Below are 19,167 nucleotides of genomic sequence, written 5' to 3' on the forward strand. Positions count from 1 at the left end.
GATGTGCATTGCTCTCTGATGATGGACAAGCTGGAAGCATCAACTGTGTTTAAGCATAACAAAAATGCTTTGAACTTTCTCCTGTAAATACCTTCAAACTAAATTTCCATTTGCATAGTGGTTATATTGGTTATATGTTTAAAGAAACACTCTCCCACCTGCCATCCTGGATAGGAGACCATACTGGAGACCAGCTAACAAGAGAATGAGATTCCCTGCTTGATAGCAATGAAGTCCCTGGAACCACCCATCAGCAGTTAGTCACTTTTATTCTATGAAACTCAGATCACTGACTGCTTAGATTCAGAAATATGGCTTTTTACTGTAAAGAAGACCACAGCAGCAGAGGGCCTAAAGGTTCTGCATACAAATCTAAAGACTGATGAGATGGCAATAGGTCAGGATGAAAAAAATAAGCACACTATCAATCAGTGGTCTAGAATTTGATGTAGCATTAAGGTGCTAAGCACTTTGATGTCCAAGAGCTCTGCCTGCTTCTGAAAACTTATTTCTGGCCCAGCCAGCCCAAGGTGTTTGCACCTTGATGATTTCAATCTACAGCTTTCCTCTTTCATCTACTCTCTCAACTGGGCCATGTACACTTTTTCTTCCCCATCCATTTGTCTCAATACTGTACTAGTTATCTATCTCTGTCTGGCATTTAACAGTCTTGTATTATTTCTCTTCCTGAGGTTCAATGTTATGGGATGGCTAACTATAACTTCTCATTCAGAAATGAATAGCAACTAAGGGCACAATCCTAACTATGAGTTAGGCTGGTGCAAGTCCTTGCGCCGGCCTAGGAGTGTGGCAAACATGCCATAAAGCATGTTTGCGCCTCCTCGGAAGCAAGCCATGCCAGCACACAGAGGTGCGCTGGCACACGTAGGCTGCATCTGGCCTCTGTGGTGGCTTTCAGGGTGAGTCTTGTGTCAGTAGAGCTCAGTTGACACAAAGCTCTGGGATGGGTGAGGAGGAGGTGGGAAGGAAGTGTTCCGGGGCGGGAGGAGGGCATGCAGAGAGCAGTCCCGGGGGCAGGTGGGTGGAGAGTGGGAGGCAGGGCTGGAATCCGGCTGTTATGCCAGCTCCCAGCCCCCATACCCAAGCAGGGCATAACGGCTTCAAGCCACTCCGCTCTCCTCAAACTTGCGCCACCTCCTGTGGTGGCGCAAGTTCAAGGAGACCCATAGGAGTTGCAGCGGCTTACCCAGGGGTAAGGGGGAAAGTTCTCCCTTACCTTCGGCTGAGCCACTTTGCAGCCCCATCTTGCGCAAGATACAATGCAAACTTCCGGGCTTGCCTGTTCCAGCACAAGATAGGATTGCACTGCATGAAAACCAAGAAGGTGTCATGACCCTAGCCTCAGCAAGTGTAACAGGAACTCTGATGGAAGGAGGCAAAACTAACCTGGCAAGCAAGGTCAGCTGCAGAGGAACCTGACACAGGCCCTATAATAAGCTATCAGTGAGGAAGCCCTTTAGCCTCTGAGCTGGGATGTCAGAACTCTAATTTCTCTGATGGTCTGATACCAGGACCCTTACACCCTCCAGTGTCTGCTTGCCAGCACTGCTTGCCAGCACTGACAACACACCAGACAGAAGTTAGCAAAGAAGTGGAGACATGCCCTGCTCCAGGTCAAGGACCTGCCAATGAACTTCTTAGGGAAGGAGTGGAACCTGAAGTACAGTTGAGCTCCAGTTAACCTCAAAGTAAGTTGTCTGCAAGGAAATGTCCTAGGTCCTGAACCTACAACCAGGGCCGGCTTTAAGCTTACTGGATCAATTGCTTGCAATAGGGCCCTGTGCTAAGGTAATTACTCTAGACTTGTATGCAAATCTGTATTAAAATATGCTTAGATTCATTTGGTTCTTTTATCACAAGCACTTTTTAAGCATACATTTTGATTGCTTTCCATTCTACCACAGAGCTATAAAGCCTATAAAAATTTATGGGCATAATCCTAACCAGGTCTACTCAGAAGTATGTCCTATTTTGTTCAATTTGGCTTACTCTCAGGAAAGTGTGGTTAGGATTGCAGCCAAAATTTCTAAGATTCTACAGACCCTGGCCGTCAACCTGGGGCCATGCAGAAAAATGTTTCCATTTGGGTCCCGCAGCTTCTAAGGCTGGACCTGCCTACAGCCTGATTTCACCTGTTTATTCTTTGTACCCTTTTCCTTGGACTAGCAGGTGTTTGGTTTCTAGCACAGTAACCCTATTACACACTGACATAGTTGGCTCAGGGAAAAATAACTTTAATGCATTGCTTAAACCTTGAGATGCAAATAGATTGCTTACAAGGGTACTGAATACAAAAGCATCTATCAGCAGTGAATACCCTTTCACAGGGGACAGCTCTGATTAGACTGAGATTTAAAAAGTCCACATATTCATTCAGTGATTAAGATGAACTAATGAATATTTTCAGCCCTAGTAATTAATTATGTTAAGCTTGTTGAAATATACACTGGCCCCAGAGAACTAATAATTCTTATGAATCCACAAAGTCACTTCTATATTAACACAATACCTCATGGGATTGAATGTCAGGCACAACCGTATAAGAAAATATCCCGGCTCCTGCAACTCTTCATCTAACTCCATCCCTGGCCGGAGGTAAATTAATGGCAAGTTAACTTCCCTGAAGATGAGCTGGATTTTGCTTGCATATATGAACTTTAGATTTACACACATCACTTTTGAGATACCAAAAACCTGGGTTTCTAGCTAATGTCACACAAGCGTGAGGGAGGATTGCTTTCTGTGCTTTTTCCCCTTTTAATTTTTGACTTGACAGCACCTATAACAGATATAGTAAGGAGTTCTGCATATATGAAATTGTTGCTTCTTTAAGTACTGAAAGGTGTGAGAGTAAAAGTTTGCAGCTGTCCAATTTCAAGCATCTTTTCAAGTGCTACTTTAAAGCTAGAACTGTCGCTATCATGGTTTCAAACAGCTAACAAACCTAAATCTTTGACATTCTCCCGACAGCATTTTCCCAAATTGCTCATGCAATAGAAATCTTCCTAAAAGGGTCTCAAGCAAACATAGTTGTGAAGTGTATATGAAGGGTATATGCTTAGTGGTATATCACAACCAAAGACTCCATGTTCAGCAATTGGTTTCTCCAGTGACAAAAAGAAACACCTCTGCTGGGAACCTCTGAGAGCCAGAGTCACTCAGAGGGTCCAATCCTATCCAACTTTCTAGCACCACTGCAACTGCAACGCAGCCCCAAGGACAGGGAACAAGTGTTCCCATATCTTGAAGAGGCTTCTGTGACTGCCTTCACCACAGGATGCAGTACATGCCCCACTGCCACATCTGCACCTGCACTGGAAAATTGGATAGGATTGGGCCTATCATTCAGTTGGGTCAGCAGTAATGCGCTAGACAAACAATAATCTGACTTTGTAGAAGGATGTAGAATATGTTCATAAGTGTGAAACGTTGTATGTATCATATGTTGATATGCACAGGAGAATGCAATTTCAGTGTACAGCATGGAATGACACCCAACACAAGGACCTAATGAAATTATACATAAGCAACTGCTTTTCTATGGCTTAGTTTTTCCAGCTCCACAATCTACTACCCCCATGACTGTGCAACAAACCATCAACCACTACAGATCAATCAATCAGTGGTTTTGGAATAACTGTGGATAACCATATCCTAAACTCTGCAGCAGAGGCATAACAATTAACACAAATTTGCTTTCTCGGTGAAGTCTGAAAATCTTTGTGACACACTAAGGGCCCAATCCTATCCAAATTTCAGTACTGATGCAGCTGTGCCAACAGGGTGTCCACTGTGTCCTTCAGTGAGGAGGCAGTCATGGAGGCCTCCTCAAGTTAAAGGAACGTTTTACCCCCTTGTGGCTGCATTGCAGCTGCATCAGCACTGGAAAGTTGGGTAGGATTGAGCCCTAAGAGACACAGTAAGAGTCCTATCCTACCTAATTCCCCCCGTGGTGATGTGGCTGCTCCAGTGGAGGGTGAGAGGGCAGTCAGGAAGCCTCCTTACGGTAAGGAAACATTCACTTCCTTACCTTGGGGTAATCCTCCCTAGTTCTACCTCCTGCCCTCTATCCTCCCCACTCAGAAAGACTCCAGTTCCTCCCCTTCCCCACCTACTAAGGCTATCAACTCTGATTGAAATTTATTTCTGGAGATTTTTCCTTTCAGGCATGCTGCAAAGATGTAAATTTAGGGAGGCCATTTCAAAATTTTCAAGAACACTTTCAGTGGTCGCCTGGAGATTGATGCTGATTCCTGGAGACCCCAGGGCACTCCTGGAAGTTCTGTCAATCCTAGGCTCTATGAGAGAAATTATTTGGATACTCAAATCATTGTGGATTTATTCAGAAATTTGGCAATAAGTTTCAGTGTGTACAATGGGGGAGAATCAGGATTGTACTTTGGGAACTCATGCGCCTGTTTCCACTTACAACTGCCATGTGTGAGCTGGGAAACGTATTCACCATTGATCCAATTTCCACAACCTCATATCTAATGCGTAAGAGCCTATTGTCTGAACCTGTCCTTTGATAACCAATGTTCAGACAGCAGAGGGGCCTACTGAACCACCCTTGAAGGAATTCCAAGTGAAGGGATAAAATGGAAGCATATGGCTCAACAGTTGAAATCTTAGATTATTTTGTCTTGGTCTGTGTTGCTACTTTATCATCAAACTGTCTGCCCCTCCTACTGTATGATGACAGAACAAAAAAGCTAGTCATTCAACCCATTTATGAGACATTTAAGTCAGAATGTGTCCTTGTATACAGATGAACATTGCTGAGAGACATTCTGACCAGCGACAGATGCGATGGCCACCAGTGGTCCCTCCTCTGTCCCCCCAAGCATCTAAAGTCGAGGCTTTTCTGAGCCCTGAAGAGGCAGCGCACATCCGCTGAAACAGCCGAAAAGATGCAACTTCCAATTTTCTCTCCTCGCCTCTGGAGCTTTTTCTGAGCCCCGCATGGCAGCCCGCAGGAAACCTCAGAAAAACCAAAAGTGACTTATTTTGCCTTATAAGTCATTCAGAGCTTCCCCAGGCCTGAGGAAACGGGAAGCCGCATCTTTTCGGCTTTTTCAGCCATTCTGAGCCTCTGCGGGGCTCAGAAAAGCCTCCAGAGGCGAGGGGAGCACAGCTGCCCTTGGTTTTTGAGGCTTTGTTTAACATCAAGCCTCGCTTGACCACAAGGGTGCTGGTCTGCTTCCCTGCTGTTAAGCGACACACAACTGAATAATTATATTCATTTAGTGTACTTGCCAAACATGACAAATAAAGGATTTTATGTACAATTTTCAGGAATGCAAGATAGCATCTGGTGAAGACATGAAAAATCAAGATATTCAACAGAGGCCAAATTCTTCTTTTGAGGCACAGATGGGTCCATGGACATGATATTCTCTGCGATAAAACCATAGTATGTGCACTGGCCCCAAGAGTGTAACTTCTCTAGACCCATCTGTGCCCCTCAAAGATCAGGCCTCAGCTCTTGGTTAAATATCTTGATTTTTCACATCTTTACCAAAGTTCATACAACATATGAACTTTAGCCTGGACTCATACACATGGTATATCAAGTTATGTATTTTATCATGTCCTGCAAGAACAATGAAAATGCCATAAAAACATATATGACTAAAGCTCCATTTTCTTTGGGATATATTAATCTCGCCTTACCGTAACATCCATCATTGTAAAGGATTACATTAAAGCGAAGGCATAGTTTTAACTGCTTTTTGTTACACTTAATAAGTAAACCAGCTATATGCTTAACTCATGTCTTGATGACAGGGCGGCAAAGTATAATCTATGTTCAAACTCACTCAATATTTTTAGAAAAACACAGCATTATTTAGGTATTATGGTATGAAAACCATCAATTCATGGCAACAGATTGTAATCTTCCTTGGCGGCAGTTTTTACACTGTTAGCTGTTAAGCATAATATGAAATGCTGTCTGGATAATTCAGTCAATTATCAAGCACACAGTCCTATATTTTACAGGTTCCTTTGTCTCATCACTATTCTTAACAGCCCCAGATGCACATCCTTATAGCACATAAGATATGACAAAACATAAAATTGATTGAAGTGAAATAAACACTTATTACTGAAATCAAGTGTCACCTCCCCCTCCCCCTGGTACAGTTTATACCAAATTTGGCATAAAAGTGACATGGAGTTCAGCCAGTTTCCCAACACTGACCTTAAATGGTAACTTTCTGCGTTTGCTGGTAGTCTTCAAAACTTTTTGCCTCTCCTTTGATGGCACTCGAATGTTTATATCAAAAGAAGAAAAAGCAAACAAAGAATACTTGAAACTAAAGAAAGCTTAGCCCTGTAAACTGCTTAAGGGCCTGCCTGGGGAAACCAGCGCAGTCTGAAAGAACATTTTGCTGTTCGTGGATTGGGTTTCTGTACACTTTTGTATCAATTCCATCTATGACCGTTTCCTTCCTCACTGCAGTGGAGACTAGGCAAGTCTCTCACCTTGATACCCTGGGAAATGTGTAGTCATGCATAAATATTTTAAGCCATGTGAAAGAAAAACCCTAAGTATGTTGTGTAAAATACAACACTTTTCATAGCAATAGCAAGAACCCAGTATAAAATGCCATATTTCAGTACTCAAGGGCTGATATATCAAAATGGTAGTATTTAAAAAGATGAATCATACTCTAAGTGCGATTCATTTAGGGCGCAATCCTAATAGTGCCCTGGGTCAGCACAAGTCCACACGTTTGGAACATTTGCGCCTCCTTGGGAGTCAGCTAGGCTGGCACAATTCAGCCTCCGCGCCGACTTCACAGGGGGAAGCCTTGAGAGCTCGGCTGACACAAGGCTCTGGGAAGTGCAGGGAGGCAGCGGGAGGGAGGTGTTCCATGGTGGGGGAAGGCAGAGAGAGGACAGTGCCAGGGCGGGTAGGCGGGGATCAGGAGGTGAGGCTGGAACCTAGCCCCCGTTCCCGCGTAGCATGGAGTGGCTGCAAGCCGCTCCACTCTCCTTGGACATTCAGAGGTGGCGCAAGTCCAAGGAGACCAATTGGGGCTGCAATGGCTTACCTGAGCGTAAGGGGAAAAGTTTCCCCGTGCCTCTGGCTGAGCCAGTTTTGGCCCCTATCTTGTACTGGAAACAGCACTAGGCTCCCGGCCTGCTTGTTCCAGTGCAAGATAAGATTGTGTTGCACACGATACAGTAGGATGAAGTTACACAAATGACATACTAACCCTGACCAAATAACACAGCATGTACAGTAATAACAGCATGGTGGAGGATGGTCTTTACCCCCCAACCCAATCTCAAAATATTCATCTGATGGCACAATTCTGAGCAACTGCTGCACTAATCTAAGGTGTTACAAACATGCCATTGCACATTGCAACACCTGGAGAGTAAGCTGAGCTGGCAGAGAACTGTCCTGCTAGTGCTGGATCCACTTTGCACACCTGTTGGAGAAGGTAAGCAGCCGCTGGGCAGCATAGGGCCTGGGAGAGGATGGGGAGGACAGGGAGGGGGTGTAACAGGGCAAGGGGAGGACAAAAACAGGGATGGATCTGGCCAAGGAGGGTGTGAAATTGGTGCTGCTGGTACACACTAAATCCTATTTCTTCTCCCAGACTTGAAAGCCCAACATGGGGCTTGTCAGACTTGTGCTGGCCATTTGGCAGGTGCAGATCTGAGTAGCCCCACTGAACAGCTGTAAGGGGACAAATATTCCTTCACATCAAAGAGACCTCCAACCTGCCCTTTCCCAGTGCTGGATACACCATGGGCGGAGTGGCCCTACTACACCAGCAATGGTTAGGACTGGGCTGTGAATAGTGCCTACAGGCATACAATGGTATATACTGGTACACTCAATCCATGTGTGTACATTTTTGCAGTGTATAGCTAATGTGGACAGTGCCCATATTCATACAGTGTATATGCACATATGTGCTATCCAGATGTTCCAATGACTTAGAGCCCAATCCTATGCATGTCTACTCAGAAGTAAGTCCCATTAGAGTCAATGGAGCTTATTCAAAGGAAAGCTTGGATAGGATAGGGCTGTTAATGTGCTGTGGCTGTGATGGGACAGTTAATATGATATCACCTTCTTAGCTCAACTCCACGTGCTCCTTATCCAGAAAAAAGGCTCTGCTAGAGGTGAAAAAAGATAATAGAACAAAAGTGGCCATCTCTTTGCTTTAACAGGTGAGCTGGGAAGCAAACAACATTTGCAGACATTCATGTTTCAACTGTCTCAGTGATCCCTTAAATTTGACTTGACACAAAACTGATCTTGAAGAACAAAATGGTCTGAAAAGAAAAAGACACGAAGATGCTTCAATGAATGTGCAAGATGATAGGTCTTGTTTTTTATCACTGTATTTATCTTTGTGGATTGAAAGAAAAGAAAATGCAATTAGTGATGGAACTGCCCTTCATTTGAAAGGAAAAGGACACCAATTCAATTTCAACAACTGTTGGAATATATGGAAAAAACAGTATTTGTTGTCTTGTATTAGATTAGATGAATGCTCAAATTAATCTCTCTCCCAGTCTCTGTGCCACACATTGTGGGAAATAAATGTTTTTTTATTCTGCCCTCTGCCTGTCGAACTAGACATTCATGCATGGGTGTAAAAGGATGCATGTACAGAAAATCCAAACATTATAAGCCTGAACAATAATATCCTGCATATGTCTGAGCATTGACTGTACAATCTGAGTTGACATGCATTAACATTCACACACGTGTGACATGCAATTCTAGGAAGGTCCACTCAGCAGTCAGTCTCATTATGTTAAATGGGACTTACTCTCAAGAAAGTGTGGATAGGATTGCAGCCAATGTTGAACTTTAGTCTCATACACGGATGTCTAGCGAAGTGATTTTCAACATTTTTCATTTCACGGCATACTGACTTGGCACTAAAATTGTGAAGGCATACCACTGGTTTTTGACAATTGACAAGGCACACTATGCTGTTGGTGGGGGGCTCACATCCCCCAATGGTGCCACTAATAAATGACCCTCCCCCAAAACTCCCACGGCACACCTGCAGACCATTTGCAGCACACCAGTATGCCATGGCATAGTGGTTGAAAATGTTTGGTCTAGTGACTTCCAATGTGGTTTATTATTTAGTCATTATACCTATACAGGTTCCCTGTATATACGGGTTTGGCATCCACAGTTTTAACTAACTGCCGATTCCAAGCCCGCAACGGAGGATGCTCTCTGGTCATGTCTGGGAGCCTTTCTGAGGATTTTCAGAAAAACTGGAAGTACCCTTCTGGCACCCCTGGAGGCCTTTCAGAGACCTGTACAGGCCTCTGAAGGCATCAGAACACCTCTGGACAGCGAATGGAGAACATCTCCGGTTGCGTCCGGATGTCCTATGGACCGGACCAGTGGATTTGTTTATCTGCAGGTTTAAGTATCTACAGGGGTTCTGGGAACTGATCCCCTATGGATACTGAGGTCAGACTATATCTTGCTTTTCATATTATATCTTTGTGACATGGAGTGTCACAAAGATATAATATGAATAATAATATAGTATTAAGGCAGTTTGTATCCTGCACTTCCAGTCAAATAACCAAGACAAAATTCACAAAATTACAATAAAGGAACCATACCGGCAATCGAAGTCAGAAAAGTACAACATCAGTCGGGAACTAATGCACAAGCTAAAACAGTAAAATCTAAAAGTCCTGGCAAATTAAAAACACATGCACACACACTTCATGTGGTGCCAAAAAGACAAACTCTGTGTCAGGGAACCTCTCAAGGGAGAAGTTCCACCACCGTGAGGCCAAAACTGAAAAGGCCCTACCCTGAATTCTCACCCACCTCACATTTCATGGGCAGGGTCCCAAAGGAGGACCTGCAAGGATGATCATAACACTTGGGCAGATTCAGGTGAGATAAGGTACCCCCAAATACGTAACCCCCTACTTGTAATCTATTTTCTCTCACTTTTGTTCCTGTTGAACTTGTCCTAAATCCAGTTCCCATCACTGCACATTACACAGATTTGAAGTTCTGGAGATCCATCACACAGATCACCACAGATCTGGAGAGTGGCTGGAAAATGGAAGAGTATTTTGCTGCACCTGCAGCAGGAGACCTGCAGTTTTACAGCGCTGTAGATCAGTAGCCTTCTTTGCTTTGAAAGAATAATGGGTGATACTAACAGGTGGTTCCTGTTAGTAATTCCTGAAATGTGTTAAAAATTAAATGCCCAATAAATAGAAGTGCAAAATAGCAAAGAAAGAGATTCTAGGAGTACACAAGTTGATTTCTGTAATTAAGAGAGCCTCTCTCCTCTTTTGCTTTTGGCTCTAGTCCGGAACACATATACCCAACTCCAGCTGAAACACACAGGACTTAATAAAAAGAGAAAAAATCAACCTTTGTTATTTATTTGACCTATTAATAAAACGCAGCTCTAATAGAATTAAAAGCATAATAGCAAAAATTTGAGCTTTTAACTACTGACACACAGTAATGACTTCCATTTGCCAATTCTTTGGCTACTATTGCATAGTCCTGCAGAAGACAGATAATCTACATTACTACTGCTACATTTCCTTTGACATTAGAGTGCTTATCTCTTTTAAAGACAAATCCTCTATGATAACAGAGAAAAAAAATGAATGCATTATAGCTACTTCATCAGTTATAGGTGTATGAGTATAAATCCCATTGCTCTTTGTGCAAAGATTATATAATTTCAGTTGTAAAAACCACTGGCACATAAAAAAAGAGAAAAAAAGCCTGTCATTACAAATGTGTGCCTTTATTGTATAAATGCATGTATTTATTCTATAAACACCTGCATTTTTTAAATAACAAACAGGAAAAATAGAGTGAGCTAGGACTCTCAGAAATGGAGATAACACAGTGACCTCCTGAATAGATCTTTTTGTTTATTTAATATTTTGATTGATTTATTGACATTCTTAATTAATCTAAAGTAGTTTGCATTATGACATCAAAGAAATTAAAAAAACAACAACCCAACTTTCATTGCTAGGGCCCTTGTCAGGCTTAGGTACCAATCCTATGTACACTTACCTGGGAATTAGTCCCATAAAACAGAATGGGTTTTACTTGCAAGTAAACATGCATAGGGTTGCTCTACTGATGTTTGTAAATCTGTTTATAAATTGTTCTGGAAGATTTAATTTTCTACTCAAGTTAAAATTGAGCAACAGTTCCCGATAATTGCAGCTGTGTTGATTCATCCATTCGGTTGCATTGCTGTAATCTTTCTTTCATAACTGTAATGAATGGCGTGATCGCTTTCATTGTATGGGGCTATGCCTAATGCAGGCAAAATCTATTACAGGGCCTTCTTGGCATACCTGCACTCCTGCTAATTCACTTAATTCCTGTCCTGCAGCACTGCCTGCTGTTTCATCCCCAGGCTTCCTGTGGCCAGACCCTGAGAACAGTGCCAAGTTCTTTGAAATTATGCAGAAGCTTTGAGCTGCCAACATACATTTGTTATGAAGCAACCTCTGCATATAACCTGCTTTAGGTTCAAGTACAGCTTCTGAGGTTAAAAAAGCCTTATATTCAGCAACTGCCGAAAGAAAAGGTACTGTTCAAGAGACTATGTCCCCCTGCAGCCCCACTTTTGCTGCCAAACAAATTTTCACAAGCAAACATTTGGCACTACATCAGTTATGATTACCCCAATATAAATAGTATTAAGTTAGCCAAACCCTTAAGTGTGATTTCAAACAGATGTAAATTGACCAGATCTCCATCAGTTCAAATAAAATGTGATTTTGTGAATGCTGGCCTTAGACCAGCAAAAAAAATAAATGAAGCTCTTGGCGTTAAAACTGAAAAAGTGACTGATAAGCGATACATAGGAATAGAAAAACTGATAGCATGCATTATGCAGGGTTATAACCTATGTAGCACTGGTTTTAGAATTTTTAAAAATCAGTTTAAGAAAAGAGTAAGACTGTTACAGATCCCTGCATTCACCCAAAAGCAAGGATTATGCTTTAATTTCTGCATCATGTAAGCCAATGGTTCTTTTACCACGGGGACCTGTTTTTTAGACTGAAAATCTGTCAGGACCCACCAGAAGTGATGTAATGACCAGAAGTGACATAAGCAAGCAGGAAGAGAAAACTCTAGGAAGAGAAATTCAAGGCTGCAATCCTACCCATACTTACTCAGAAGTAAACCACATTGACTATCATTGTTAAAAGCATATATATAATGGCCTGTTAAAAGTACAGATCTGTAACATTTTCCCCAGATGCAGTCACATACCATGGTAGCATCAAGTCTAATATATTTTTAAAAAAAATTAAAATGAACAGGGACCCACTTGAAATTGTCTTGTGACCCACCTAGTGGGTCCTGGCCCACAGTCTGAGAAACACAAGTAACACAAGTAAGCGGTACAGAAGTTGTACAGTTGCATATGTTGCGCTTGCTTACAAGCTGGACTCTGAGCACCTGCACTTTGACTTGGTTTTTTCGCCCCAGTCTTTGACCCAGTCTGGACCAAAGTTGCTGCAAGCAGAAAACTTGAGTAGCAATGACTTGCAGCTTGGTCGCTAAGGCAATGAGAAACTTCTTGACAAGGAGTAATTGGACATCTGGCACAGGGTGACCAGGTACAATGGAGGACAGAGTGTCTATACCTTTAAATATCGTCCAGAAGAGGGAATTTTGGCAAGTGCAACTTTTTAAACCCTTCCATGTTCCGAAAGCTATGGGGAGGCAGGTTATAGCTGTTTTTAGGCAGCAAGGACTGATAAGACTTTTGTTTCCTTAGGACTGGGCTCTGAGCAATCCTAACCCACTTTCCAGCACTGGCATAGCTGTGCCAGTGGGGTATAAGCTGCATCCTGCAGTTGGAGGGCAGGCACAGAGGCCTCCTCAAGGTATGGCAATGTTTGTTCCCTTACCTCAAAGTTGCACTACTCTTATGTCAGTGCTGGAAAGTGGGTTAGGATTGTGCCCTGAGTCGCTTAAACTTTTTATGATGCAATAAGAAAGCAGAAGGCTGAGTGATAGAGCAGTTTTGATATAAGAGCAGCTATATCCAAGGTTCTAGAAAGGGATAACTTATAGCTCTCTAATATTTAGGGCAGTAAACAAAATAAAATAGACAACTGGAATATAAAGGGCAATAAGGTAATGTATAAATTACCCAAAAAGAGTAAAATGCCAATGATGTGAGAGAGCAAGTGAAGGAAATGGCTAACTCAAGGTCTGGCCATGTAGTTTGGGTGAAATATTGAACAATGGACAGTGAGAGAGAACAAGAACAATCTAGGAGTGAAATAAATTCTCTAGAATGAAGAGCTAAGAATATGTCATGGCAATCAATTAAAAACCAATGCCACCAAGCCAACTTTAGAGATAGGCCTAGCTGCAAAGTTTATAAATCTCAGTGTCAAATCCTTCTCGGCTGCTTGGAAGAAGGGGACACCTGAGAAGAGAAAGAACCACCTTACAACATATCACAAACAATTTTGTATATGCTTGTTCAATGCAGTGAAACAGACAAGTTATTTCATACTTTTTTCTTTAAAAGATTTAGACCCTGCCACCTCCCACCCCCACAACAGAGCACCCAAGGTGATCCTGTAGTTTTCTTGGCTACATCTGAGTAAACATGTTTAGGCTTATAGTGCAAGCATGAATACACTGCAAAGTTGAAGGGCCAGGTGAGACCTAAAGGTCTTTTAGTCCCATTTGGTTCAAAAGACATTGGGATTCCAGCAAAAAACACTAAACAGTGACTGGAAACTCATTCTTCCCATAAATCCATAAGACCCATAAGACTTCCCAAAACAGTCAGGAGAACAGGAGGTTTAGTAAATACTGTTAATAATAATACTGTTAATAATAAACATTAACATATCTGAGAACCCAAGTTCAAAGTGAAAGGAAATGCCTTGTTCTCCCAAGGCAACAATTTTGTATCATTGTACCATTACCTAAAGAATTAAAGACCAACAATCCAGACCTCTTTCCACATCGTTCTTCCTCTTTCCACATCGTTGGAAAAAAGAGTATTGTGGAAATAGATTCCTTTAATTCTAATTGCAAAAAGCTGTACTTGATGCTTAAAATAAAAAAAAAAAATCTTTAAAAAAGTTTAGTCCCATTTGGAACTGGAGTCTTCAGCTTATAGCATCTGAATTACAGTATATTGCAGACAAAGAGAGCAGAAGCAACCACACACATCATGTCAAGTGTAGATCACGGAATGTGTTTTGTAAAACAAACCCAAATGACGCAGGCAAATGACCCATGGGGCAGCCTATGAGGAAACAAGAAAAACTGCTGGATTCTGATCAATAAAAGCAATTATCCATCAGAATCCAGTGCTTTTCATATTTATATCTAATTATATTTTGTATTCATTATGTTGTTGTTCTCTGAAGCAGCTGGAGATGGGAAACTCTTCTGAACAGCAAATGCCAACTGGACTGCGAAATAGATATCAAGTGTGCGTTTATCACATACAAAAATGTTGCAAGTGTTGTCTGACCCTTTTCATTGAAAGGCTCTGCAACTGCTCAACATCAAAGCCCATGGTACCAGGACAGGATGCTGCTGATTAGTTCAACAGAAGATACACACAAAATTCTAAGATCTCCAAACCCTCCTTTACTATTTAACCCTCCTTTACTATTTAACTGCCCCGTCCATGGCTGTCCAGGTCTTCTGTGATGTCACAGCAGCTATCCAACCTAACACCCCTCCCCCCAAAGATGTAGCTATGCCAAAGGAGACAGATTGGGTAAAACTGCTCCTGGACCAAAGACTGCAGGTGGAGGAATTGCAAGACTGAATACTGCACCATCAAAAGATTCCCTACAAAACAAAATTAGAAGACAGGGGAAAGGTTTCCAAACCATCTTCCTCCCTGATATGTTAATTTCTACATATAGGGGATGGTGCAGTGTGTGTGTGTGTGTGTGTGTGTGTGTGTGTGCGCGCGCACAGGAAAGGTATTTTTTCCCATACAGTGGAACACAAAGTCATATGATCCCACATATCAGTCCAGGGATAGCTCTACCACATCTGTTAGTTTGTGTAGATCAGGCCAAAGCAAACGGCAGCCAGAAATGCAAAGGAACCTTTTGATAGAACTGCAATAATATCACAAGCAGAGCCAAGTTGAAGAGGTGGATGAATCAAATATGAAAATATCTCCTGCCATACTGTATTGTAAAATGTGTACTGAAATTATAATAAGAAATAGTTGCAACTACAATATCAAGTAGCCTTACTAAAGCTTTGAATGCTACACTTGCCAGCTTGATCCTCCTGGCTTGTGTCAGTCTTGTGATGGAGGCATTGACTGATCTTCTATTAGGTTTTTATAAAGATCAGCACATAGGGCTTGCAAGAGGCTTTTGCACTCATCTGTACAAAAAACAACTGCCAGACAATCTGGACAAGTGTTGTCTTCTGCTTCCTACCTCTTTGCCCTCACCACTTAGCCCCTGGCATTGGTGTCAAAATGCATGCTGGTGTTGCAACTGGAAAATCAAAGTTACATAACTGAACTGCTGCAATGCAAAGGTAGGGATGAGGTACTTTACCATTACCTTATTGCAGGCCACACCTAGTTACTTGTAACCTATATTTTCAACTTTAAAGAGGAAATCTATGGATTGCAGTTTGCGATTATGTCCTAGCTGCAAGACCAAAGGGAAAGATGAATTATTGTCACCTTTTTAATGCTGCTAAGAAGAGCTCACACATCAGGAAGGTGACTGAATTTACGCAAGAATTTTCCATATCTTCCCTACTGAAATGACTTTTTAAAAATTATATTTTTAAAAGAAAAAATATATAAATGGCCAAATGAAACAATGGAAATAGTTATCAACAATGATTTTAGCAATATATGTAGTCAAACATTATCTTGTTTGGTAGTACACCTGCTTTGCAATGCAAAAGGTCTTTGCAATTGCTTTGCAATGTGAAAAGGTCTGCACTTCAATCCCTGGCAGCTCAATGCAGGTCTGGGAAAAATCCCTGCCTGACACCATGGAGACCATTCAAACTTTTAGCACTGGAACCCACTTTTTAGAATGTCAGGACCCACTGGAAGTGATGTCATGAGCAGCAGTGACATCAGCAAGCAGGAAAATTTTTAACAATCCTAGACTGCAATCCTACCCACACTTACCCAGGAGTAAGTTCCATTATCATTGTTAAAAGCATATACATAGTAGCCTGTTAGACGTACAGAGCTATAACATTTCCCCAGATGCAGTCACATACTATGGTAGTATCAAATCTAATATATTAAAATTAAAATATTGAAATGAATGGAGACCCACCTGGGTCACGACCCACCTTTTGAGAAACACTGCTGTATATCTTAAAAACTGGCTTCCAGTATGTGAGAATAAGGGTTGCAATCCTAAATACACTTACAGCCTAATCCTATCCCAAGATACACCAGTGTATCCCCACAAATGGCAGCAAACTGACAGCACCACCAGTGTAGAAATCTGCTCACTGATGGATGTGCTATGGATGCTGGCACAAAGTGGGGAAAACACTGTGCCAACATAGCTTGACTGTGCCAACATAGTATAGTCGAATGCCTGCACTAGCAGAGAGGTCAAAACAGGGAGGAGGTGAGGCAGTAGAGAGAAGTAGGAGGTACATAGGAAGGATGAGGAGGAATAGATTTACACCATAGCCTAATCCCCCTTTCAGACATTTCCTAAGTTGGAAAAATTCTACACCAACTACTGAGCTGATATAGGTAGGAACAACCCCATAAGGAACAACAGGAAAGGGAAAAATTGCACCTCCTGCCACCCCTATGCCTTGTACTAGGATGGAACAGAGGATACATTTGGCAGCCAATCAGAGGACATCAACCCCAATATTAAAAGTCATGTCAAAGAGACTGAGGGCCCAAACCTATCCAATTTTCCAGCACCTATCCAATTTTCCAGCACAGTCAAGCTATGTTCAGCCACAATGCAGCCCCGAGGTAAAGGAAAAAATGTTCCCATACCTTGAGAAGGCCTCTGTGATTGCCCCGCCACCACAGGATGCAACACATGCCCCATTGGTAGAGCTGCACTGGCCCTGGAAAATTGGATAGGATCGAGTCCTAAGGCTGCAATCCTAACCAACACTTTCCTGAGAGTAAGCCCCACTGAACAACATTGGACTTACTTCTGAGTAGACCTGGTTAGGATTGTGCCCTAAATCTCACACAAGGAGAAGTAAGGGGCCTCTCTGCTTCCAAAGTTCACAGCATCCTCACTCCATGACTTCTTGAGCTCCAAGGCAATTGGAATAAATCAAACAAATTGAAAAAAGTTTTTATAAATGTGCTTCACGTGTGTACCTGATTGTTCCAGTTGCAGAAGTTAGAATTGCAGTTCTGGGATTTTCAGCTGCAGAGGTCCAGAGCTTTGATATTTATATCATGAAGGTACACAGCACTTCACATGCTGTTTGTTGAAATGTCTGAAAATGCTTGCATTTCCATCACATTTAGTTATCACCACAATTGTCTTCACTGCAGCAGATTAGTCAACAAATGTCAGTCTTTGAATAAATATGCAGTCCTCAAGGGGTGCTACTTCAGTAGCCAATTGCTAATCAAGGTTCCCTCCCCTCCTGAATATAGACAGTTGATGCAATGTGGGAAGGAGACAGAAAGGTGAGAGTGCAGGAGGTAACAACTCAAAAGAAAGTCAATATTATCAGTGGCTGAGCAAACTGTGTTTATTAGTAGAGGTGTCTGAAAAGTGTCTGAAAAGAGGTGTCTTTACTTTACTCAGAAGTTAGCCCATTGTGTTCTGTAAGTCTTGCATTGTAATTCTATTTTACATATAGGAAACAAACATCTCTACTTATTAGAGAAATTAATTCACTATGGAAGGCAAAAAATATTAGAACATGATTCAAATTCAAATAGCACACACACCATACGACTAGATAATATTTGAAAAAAATGACCAAGTTACTACTGGCTCCAATCCTGAAAAACAATGTGCATGATTGGACAATTATAGAACTATAAAGTATAAATTATAGAACTATAAAGTAGACTCATTCAGTGTTCAGTTGCATCTCCTTATTCAACCAGTACTACAACAAATACATTCCTGAAAGAGCAATAGTTGCTACTTAGGAGATTCTTACCTGACTGGCCAGGTGGTGGAACTCCTGAGGAACCTCTAGGCAGGCATAAAAATACAGTAAGAACTGCAGCTTTGTTTCCTGAGCAAGGTTCAATAGCAATTGGTTTCGGAGAACCCTGAAAACAGGAAAGGAAAAAATACAATACTGTTATGTGATCTGTTATGTGACTTTTATTGCTACTTTTGGTTTCTTTATTCAAAACATCTACAGTTCACACACAAACACACCAACCTCAAAGTTTTACCAAGAATAGGATCCCTTTAAAAGAATGCTCCTCTGAGTGCATAGACTTAGATATAGGTTTTCATAAATAACCTGCAATATCTAATTAAAATGGTGAAAAATTAAATGGCCTAAAATAAAAGATTTAATTTGCATCTCAGCAAAATTTAGAAACATATAATGTTAATTATTGAAACATTAACTATCAACTATCTGATGTTTCAGCACAACTGTTTCTCAAGGGATTAGAATCATTCAAACATTTACACAGAAAATATAGCAGGAATAATAAATACTGCGTTACATTTTCCAAAACTGTTGTGGTTGAGATAGTCATTCCTCCCCCCCACCCCCCGCAAGAGAAGGAACCAGGGAATTTATCAGTAAAGATGAAAGGTGTTGGAATTTTCTTTCTTTATGTTTTAAAATTAGATATGTGTGCTAATGTATCTTCGAAGAGAATGCAATTAAAAATGCAATCAGAATGAGACAGAGCTGGTTCAGGTTGTTGTGGGCCCTGAGGCAAAACTCTGCACTGAGCCTCATGGCGTCCCCATCCTTCCCTGATGACACATTAATTCCACAGGTACTGAGAGTTCAATGGCAGATGTGGCCAGCTGGGCACTCTGAATATACGTAGGCCCATGGTGACTACCCAGCCTGGTCAACTCCTGATCACTAGCAGAAATGACTGTGGTGCTACGGTCAATGTACAGTGCTATAGAATGCATCCCCCAGTTGAAATGCAGAATCCATTCCCA

At 41.7% G+C, this 19,167-nt stretch overlaps 1 protein-coding gene across 2 annotated transcripts in view; it reads right to left on the bottom strand.

Annotated features, from left to right (window-relative positions):
* Positions 1 to 19,167, bottom strand: part of ATRNL1 (attractin like 1) — a 702,039-nt gene that overhangs the window by 70,362 nt on the left and 612,510 nt on the right. The window contains exons 28-29 of one of the 2 annotated variants that reach the window (XR_010794071.1): positions 18,185 to 18,299; positions 6,224 to 8,319 (exon numbers count right to left, since the gene is read on the bottom strand). Coding sequence is in view for 1 of the 2 variants with exons in the window: in XM_066619507.1 (XP_066475604.1) it covers positions 18,185 to 18,299 (115 nt within the window). In the remaining variant the exon portion in view is untranslated. The remainder of the gene's footprint in view (positions 1 to 6,223; positions 8,320 to 18,184; positions 18,300 to 19,167) is intronic. The other variant, XM_066619507.1, reaches the window with a different exon arrangement.

This window comes from Tiliqua scincoides, chromosome 3, assembly GCF_035046505.1.
Source record: "Tiliqua scincoides isolate rTilSci1 chromosome 3, rTilSci1.hap2, whole genome shotgun sequence".
NCBI lineage: Eukaryota > Metazoa > Chordata > Lepidosauria > Squamata > Scincidae > Tiliqua > Tiliqua scincoides.